This window comes from Anoplophora glabripennis, unplaced genomic scaffold (genome assembly GCF_000390285.2).
Source record: "Anoplophora glabripennis isolate ALB-LARVAE unplaced genomic scaffold, Agla_2.0 scaffold37, whole genome shotgun sequence".
In the NCBI taxonomy this organism is placed as follows: Eukaryota; Metazoa; Arthropoda; class Insecta; order Coleoptera; family Cerambycidae; genus Anoplophora; species Anoplophora glabripennis.
In genome coordinates, this window is record NW_019416243.1 from 90,866 (window position 1) to 100,058 (window position 9,193).

Consider the following 9,193-nt stretch of genomic DNA (forward strand, 5'->3'; position numbering starts at 1 on the left):
ATGTTTAGGTCAAATCTTCGTCTGGTGACAGGTGACCTCTTTGTAGGGGCTGTGAACAGGAAGACAAGACAGTACTACATGTGCTATGCGAATGCACTGCCGTCTCGTCAACAAGAAAATCCGTGTTGGGAGAACATTGGCCTTCTATGTCCAATATTAGAGAGATCCCCCTGAGCAACGTCATCACCTTTTTCTCTGTAATGGGTTGGTTAACGGCTAGATTGATCTTCTAATACAAACAAAATAATTTATTGTAATTCTTATCAATTAATGTTTCTAAACTTTTGTAATAAATGTAGAATTTTAAAAAATAATTTTTATTGAAGACAACATTAAAATTACAATTTGAACAACTATTATTGGAGCAATAGAATTCGGATTTAAAACAGCTTTCTCTTCTGATGATGCTATAATTGCTGCACATTTTGTAATAACACTCTGGGTTGCGATATCACTTTCTGTCACAGTAGAATTTCCAAATAACATCTTGTTTGAAAATTGATCTTTATTTTCCACAGTCTTCAATATATTCCTCAGCTACAGAGGACGAACGCCACCCAGCGTGCTTTTTAAGACCTATAATATATTTTCCTTGGTTTGCCAGAACAATGACAGAACTCCTTCGGAATGTGTGTCCGGTATAAGCCGGATCGTCAATTTAAACACTGTGCAAATTTACTTGCCAACTACTCACTACCTGGTTTGTGACCTTCACATCTCGCACTGTCAAGAATAAGAGAGTTGACTTTGTTTGTTCTGGTCGGATGGTAGATATTTTCTATAAAATTCCAAATAATTAACTGTCTCATTTCCCTGATTTGATATTGTAAATGTTCATGATATATGCGTTTAAGTGTCGGGAACATTTACTATTATAAACGCACCTTCATCTTCAATGTCATTAATTTTCATATTATATGGGTCTTCCCTTCTGCATGCCCGTGCTATTCCAAATACCATTCCTACATTTATTTTTAAATAGACTTCATGAGAAAAATTATTTGAAAATTGTACATGTGCGTAAAGATTCTTGATATTTTTACTTTATGTCCAATATTCTCTTAAGAAAAGCAATTAACGTAACATAATTATTTTGAAATATCAACAGCTTTATGCAAAATGTCTGTGAGTTTGAGCATAGACATAGAGTATTCAGCCCAAAAGCTTCCTGGAGACTTTAGGGTTTCATTTCTTTACATGGGCTAGCATTACCTATCCTGTGATATTTTCAAAAATTTTCTTGTTATAAAAGTGACGACAGACTTAGAAAATGCTTGGCAAGTAGGATGTCAGCCATAATTTCCGAAAAGTCTAGAGAGATATGAGAAAATCTTCATCACACTGCAAATAGCTTGAAGACTTTCTCATATCTCTCTAGACATTTCGGGAATTATGGTTGGCATCCTACTTGCCAAGCATTTTCTAAGTCTGTCGTCACTTTTTTAATCATAATTTACATGTTTAAGTTGTGGCAAAAATACTATTGGAGAAACAAATGGCAGCAGACAGCAGATGTCACTGAGATTAAATATTCAGTCTCATAGTAACCCAGGCCCGGATCCAGAGACTGGTTTTGGGGGTGGCGCAAAGCACTTTATCATTATTATTATCATTATCGTTATCGTTATCGTTATCGTTATCGTAATCGTAATCGTAGTCGTAGTCGTAGTCGTAGTCGTAGTCGTAGTCGTTGTCGTTGTCGTTGTCGTTGTCGTTGTCGTTGTCGTTGTCGTTGTCGTTGTCGTAGTNTTTCAACATGATTGATGGCATCAAACACTGTTCGTTAACAGTGAGAATCAATTTGTAAATTGAAAGCCCCGACAACCTCGAACGACATTCATCGCTCTAAATTGTCTTATTTCCTCATTAAGAATGTAGAAATTCGGCGGAAGACTTTCCCCCAAGGATGACATAACTTTTTAGATTATGGACGTTGCCGCCGGTTTCTATAATTATTATTCTGTTAACATATTACCTGAAGTTTAAAAAACGATTTATGGTCAAAATTTAGATGTCATAACTGCAACGAAAACATATGGAAAATTATTATCATTACAGAATTAGGGAAAATTACATTTGCATAATTGCAAAAATATTCTCAATAATAATTAAAATTGTTTTGTGTAATAACTGTAAAATTTCTACAATTTTGGATATACCTACACTTCGCAACAAATTTTTGCAACAAAATTTTTCATTGAAATTTTGCTGTTTTTCTAATACGCATAGCTACGTCAATTTTCATCGTATCAAGACGATTTTATTTCATTTTGTAGGTAATTATCTGTACTTTAAGAAAAAATATATGCGAAATGGATGCGAGTCGATGCCGCATCTCCATAATGATAAAACCCAATCATTTTTTTTTCTTGAAAAATTTGATTGCTTGACGCGTTGCTTAGTTCGCCCCGATATTTCTTCGAAAATAACACATAGTCCATAGTAAAATGCACTTTCCAACAAACAATTTGAAAAAAACTCTACTTCAGAGGTTGGCAGGAAGCTTTCCCAAGTTACGTAATCTCCTACCCATACATGCTCAATGGGATTGAGGTCTGGGTTGTTAGCTGGATGAGGCAGTAACTCTATATTGTTTACTTTCAAGTAGTCGCAACATGGGGGTCTGCATTATCCTGCATCAAATAGGGTTTGGAGTTAGAAAATACTGGGGCAGTGATAAGCAACGAGGTCCTTTATTTGACACATGGTTTACATAACACAGAACCAAAGAAAAAGGTCGTGATCTGGATGACTGACCTTGGTATTCCTATGTATTCTCGACGCTGAATCCTAATCCGAGTTCAAAAAATTGGTATACTTTACCTCTTAAATTTTTACCACCGAGGTAATAAAATGAATATACTAAAATTCCTATACAAATGCTATATTGCATATAAATAAAAGTTATGTCAGTCAGTCAGCTAAATGTGGGGACAGAGCTGGTCCAATGTATATACGTACAAAGTAAATTCATTTTATTACCTCGGTAGGTAAGGCAACTTTGATAGTGTAGGTACCTGAGACACCTGTTCTCAGTTTCACTTAACTGACCACAGTATGTTTGTGTACACAATTACTGTAATCAACTACCAAAAAACTAGGCTTAGTAAATTCAAACAATTTTTTTGCCTTGTTTCAACTGTAGGGGATATTTGCTCATTTTTTTCGTAAATACTAGTTTTGCATGTTAATAAATCTTAAAAAAAACCCTTCGACTACAGCTGAGGGCTTCCACCATTTGTCTTTTCTAAGTTGTCAAGTCACCACCTGAATTTACGAGGAAATTGTCAGAAGTTCTGCGAAATCAGTGTCCTGTATATTTAACGCATTGCTTTGTAGATTTACATTTTGCATTAAAAAAATATCTTATGAATTCTATTCAGCCAGGCGGAGAACTTACGAAAATTATCGTATTAAAATCGTAGTCTTAATGTTTAGTAGAGGTACAAACAGCTGAATAATTTCCGAGCTGATTGCCACGTCATCGGTTTAAGTTTCTTGATGTTTCGAGAGACATATTGTTCTCTTCTTCAAAAGAAACTTTCAAATTAGTTCATTGTATCGTCAAACACAAGTAGGTAGTTAAAAGAATTATTACAACCTAAAAATTATATTATACCTATGTGTAAGTATTACAAATAAAAAAATAATAATTAACTACAGAACATACTTCTGCACGCTAGTAAATAATTATGATCTGGAGAGATTTCTTTGTTTTATAATTTTTTAATGTACTCAACAAAAACGCTGGCAGTTTGCAGTAGTTTTCTAACCAAAGTGTAGGATTCTTCATAGTTTTAGATAACTTAGCAAAAAAGACAATTAATATATTCTCCGAGAACATACATTTTTTCACGTACAGTAAATCGATGAATAGTTTATAGTTTCCTTCACGTTTCTTCCGAGAATTCTGTGAAAGTAAATTTAATATAATAAAATGTAAAATTTTACTTTTTTAATAAAAACCCTAAATTAACCAAAACTTGCATATACCTTCTTATTAATTAAGTGTGCATTCGGGAATGCATTAGACATATTGAACTTGTAATTTTTAGTACTGTTTTTTGTAATTTATAGCTACTTTAAAATTTAGATCAATCAGTCTAATAATTTCTCAATTCAGGGCAAACAAACTATAATAAGATGATATTAATCGAAAACTTTGCGAAATAGGTATTTGAAAATATATAAGTTATTTCTAGGAAAATGATAAGTTCGTGACACTGGTGTGATTAGTTTTTTCTGCTACTGCTAGTTTTTGAGTTTAATGAAGTATTAAATTAACTATAAAATCATCGTTGCGCCTTCAAAATGCATACTTTCAGCAAAACCATGTAAGTGCAGATTCCATAAATGACGCGTAATCTGGTTCAAAATAGTCGTCTTATTTTCTACAGAACTGTAACTGTCCGCCGTAAAATTAAAAATAATTTGTAATTATTAAATAAAAAAGGCCATGAAACAGTTTTCTCCACTGAACAATTTAATAAAATTGAAATTTGAAAAAAATTTAAAAAGTTTATAAAAATTCATTAACATCAATTTATAATTTGCTAATGTTTTCAAATTCTCTTTAAAATATTATTTATTACCTATTGTTATTTAAAATGGTTGAAGTGAAGTTGATTGTTTATAAAGTAAGGTCCAAAAGTTGTTCATTAAAACAAAATTTCTGATTTGACAATTTGTTCATGCAGTATTGGTGTTAACTAATTGAACTTAACGCACAGATAAAAATCTTTGTATTTTATCAACCGTATTATTCTTAATTTTATTAATGCTTGGATCTGGTGTGCAGCCACACTCGTCCTTATATAAGCGGTTAGATAATGTAGTTTTTCTTTTTTTATCTGNAGATTCGTGTTCAGGAGGCCAAATTACTACGAAAAATATATGTCGCATAAAAAGTATACCCAATTTTTTTTGTGTGTGGCTGTGATTATTTGTTACATCAAAACCGTTAAATTTAAATTAATTTAAAATTTTAAACATTGAGCTTTAAATGTTTATAATTCTTCAAATATTTTAATCTGTAATATGAATCATTAGTATATTTTATATTATTATATCAATTTTACTAGTACAAGTAAATTGTAATAGTGCTCTGAGGATGTGGCAATACGGTGATGAAACAATAAGTAGAGATATTATCTTTTCTTTAAAATGTAATCTTATTTTGTCACTACTAACTTCAAATAATTAAAATCAAGATTGCTAGAAACATTCATAATTATACAAACATTTAAAAATTAACGGTGCTATTTTGTTTTACTTCGGTTTAGCAGCAAAAGCAAGTAAAACTGTACTTAACTTTAACTTTAATAACTTTTTCTCCACGTAAATTTGTGATATAAGTATTTTCAGTAATAATTGTTTATAACATGCTGAAATGAGAAAAATTACTACATAACATTTTTATTAATACGAATTTTATCAATGAAGTTGTATTTTGATGTCTATTATTTGCTATTTTTGTAACTTGCACCAAATTTGGAATAAAAAGTTACTTTTTCCGACCAACTTTAGTTATTCTCTTCATTTTTGTATATGTCAAGGTTGTTTCATATTTCGAAGGTATCTACTTTATATGAGTATAAAAAAGAAATCGGAACTCCACCCCTTTACAAGAAATGAAATTTAAATATAGTTCAATTCAAACTTCAACAAATATATAGCATTTTTTGATATTTTCATTACACCCACATGACGTGACAACACAATGAGTTACACACATCAATGATAGGTTATAGAAATATGACGTAAAAGGAATTACGTAATGTGAAATTAATGTCATTTTACGGTTTGGGAAGAAGTGTATACTTTTTATTTAATTTTTTTAATAGCAGCTCGAATCCAAAATTCGCAATATTTTCTATGTAAACTGTATTAATAAATGAAATTCTTCCTTTATGAAAAACTTTATGATGGAGATAAGATGTCAATATCGATTTATCATAAAAAATTTTGGTCAATTTTTTATTAAACGTTTGGGACAATAAAATATAGGATGTTTAAAAAACACGTAATATTATTCGAGGGGAGATGTTTCATGCAAAACGTTTCTATTAATATGAGTCCGTTTAATGTTAATATTCCTTAAATTATAACAGTTGTTGAATTTTTTCAACGATAAAGTAAGTAACAATATATCTTAAATCTCCTTGGAAGATCGATAAACAAATCTAAAAAAATATTACATTTAAATTTAAGTCAATTTGATTTTTAAGATTAAAATCAAAGCGGTTTTCGAAATGTTAACTATGTCATGTGTTGTAATATTTATTGTACTGGAGAAGAAAAATTATCTTTTTTTTGTTTTCTTTCCAGTTAGGCATAACTATTTTTTTTTAAATCAACTTATTGGCTGGTCCTTTTGCGCAAGAGGTTATACGTTAATTTTTTTTCTTTTTGTGGCAGAAATACTATTTAAATTGAAACAGTAATAAAAAATGTCACAAATAAATTACCTATAGTATTAGAAAAACCATATAAAAGAAAATATATGTAAATAAAAACGCAGGATAATTCAAAAATTAAAATCCATTTAAAACCTAAATAGCGTGTATATTTGTATAATTAAAATGAATAAATGCCAAAAAGAAAAAAATTACTATTTTATAGGTACAATACTATACTGTACTGCTACAGATGTCAGCAAGACTGCAAAGTTTATTAAATAGATGACACATAATTCGAAGGGGTGAAGGTCTAATATTATTGGAATTAGAATTGACCTACGGAAAGCAAATCGTTGGATATAAAAATCGAACAAATTTAAAAGTCAAGTGCAGTCAACAGTTATGTATATGCATATCTACATAATTTTAGATGGCCTTCGAAAGGATATATTGTAGCATAAGCTAAATTTGAGGTAGGCCAAAAACAAGATAAATATCACTCGTTTCATAATAATCAACAAATTTTGAAAAACGACAGTTGTCAACATAATCTCTATAAGATGGATATGGAGGTTTATTGTAAAGCTGTTCTTACGAAAGCAAAACATAACAATGTAAATGTATAACCACTATTAAAATTTTAAAAGTAAATCCAAAAATGTTCTTGAAATAATATACGAGTAGTTGAAATGAAATGTAATTTATTTCTAACACATTTTTATTTCGAAACACACTTTATTTCTTGCAAGATAAGTGAAACATTTTTTGTAGTATTCTTTAATGAGTGAGCTTATACATATATGAAGTAATTATATTTGTTAAGCAAAATATAAACTTATTCGTAGATTTTAACTTATCTCACTTATATGATACCAGAAACAAAAATGCATTAGTGACTGAAAATATAGTAAAATATAGTTATATTCAAAGAAATGTCCCATATTCATTACTTAAAATTTATAATAAATTACCTCTAGGTATAAGAAATTTACCGTGCAAAGATATTAGGGTAAAATTAAATAAAATTCTTAGATAAAGCATGTTATACTTCAAATGAATTTTTTGAAGATAATATATATTGATTTATTGTCATTATACTATGCATGTATGTATCAGTGCATTAATTGTGTTATTTTGTTTGTGTTTACTTATCAGCAATGTTAGTATTGGCGTGCACCTTGTTTTATATTTAATATTACTTCTTATATTTAAATATTTAACTTTTTACTATTTTTTACTATATATAATTGACGAGTTCTACACCCTAAGGGTATTTTGTATTTCTTATGCAAAGTGAACTAATAAATATTTTACTTACTTACTTACTTAATCGAGCTGCTTTTTTATTATATTCTGTCGACAGTACTGCTGTACTGACAACTTATTTCAATTCTATAGGACTAGGTAAGTGTTTATAGCTATCTGAAAAATGAGACAGTAACATAACATAACAAACATAACAAAAAAGAAATTAAAAATCGTTAAGAATTATATTAAATATCATTTGAAATACAGACTTCAAGAAACTGTGTAGTTTTGGACAAAAACAACAATTAACTGCCATATGATCAAAATATGTCCTACATTTTTTTTAATTAAGAAAATTTTTTTTTATAATTAGAAATTGTGTAGTTTAATGTGCATTTTAAACAAAATTTTTACATTTGCAACTAAATTATTGTCTTATAAGCCGTTTATTTTTTTAGGAAATAAATTCATCCGTGAATACAATTCCTTTAAAGCAGTTACATATCTTCATTTGATCCAGTTATTTAACGTTTTCCAAGGTTTATATAGTTTTTTTAAGTACATATTTTATTCTGTTTTTTGTCAAATACAAACGTCAACTGAATAAATACCGTTTGCTTTCAATAAATAAATTTCTACAAATAAATGGTTATTATTGTTTCTCAAATTTAATTTGGTTAAGTAGTATGCGTTCGTCCCCGAATGTGGACGAAATGTTCAAAAGTGAAGAATTTGAAACCATTAAAAAAAACAAAACATTCCACATTACATTAATAAAGACCACTGTAGGTATATATAGAAGTCTGATTTTTAATTGTATGCAAGGAAAAACTGAATAAATTTGAAATCCAATAAACATTGTTTGAATCTATTGTTAAAAATGGTGGAGGATCCGGTTATACATTTTTTGTGACAAACATTTTTTTAATTGTTACCATAGTTTAAGCAATTAGCAGCAATTTAAAATTATAAACCGCCTGAAATATATTGAAATACAACTTACAAGTCTGCTGATTTCACTGAAAGGAGCGGGAACTTCTTGATCCTGGTTCATGGCCCAATTCATCGAGTAGTAAAATCATACCATTATCACAAAATTAGCCATCGTGTGAGTACCACTAAATACTTTATCTCAGCAAATGATTGAGAGCTTAATTGACTGTGAAATCTGTGACTTTAGCGGAAAGCGGCGTTGAAAGGAAATATGATGTGCTCGCAAAGCTAAAATCTTGTACCTGCTGAAACTGAAAGAGCAATGGTGGGGTGTTGGGGCACGCCTCCGTGACTGAAACGCCCTTGCGAGATTCCACATGCATATAATAACTATTCAATCATTTAATGATTTTGAGTACGTCGTCAGAGTTGCTTCTGCTTGAGGCTTTAGAACTTTCAAGATGGTAAATGTTACATTATAAAGGTTTCAACAGTATATGTAGATATTAATAAAAAAAAGTTAACTTTTTGTATGTGAGTACCAAAAAAAATATATATTTTTATTAATATAAAAAATACATTCTCTTGTTAATAGTTAATTTTGGTAGTCCTAA

The 9,193-nt window shown here is 29.7% G+C and overlaps 1 protein-coding gene across 1 annotated transcript in view; it reads right to left on the reverse strand.

Annotated features, from left to right (window-relative positions):
* Nucleotides 1-8,700, reverse strand: part of LOC108913192 (ETS translocation variant 4) — a 55,540-nt gene extending 46,840 nt beyond the window's left edge. Inside the window, exon 1 of the mRNA XM_018718695.1 lies at nucleotides 8,650-8,700. Within this exon, the coding sequence (XP_018574211.1) occupies nucleotides 8,650-8,700 (51 nt within the window). The remainder of the gene's footprint in view (nucleotides 1-8,649) is intronic.
* Between the last annotated feature and the right edge of the window lie 493 nt (nucleotides 8,701-9,193).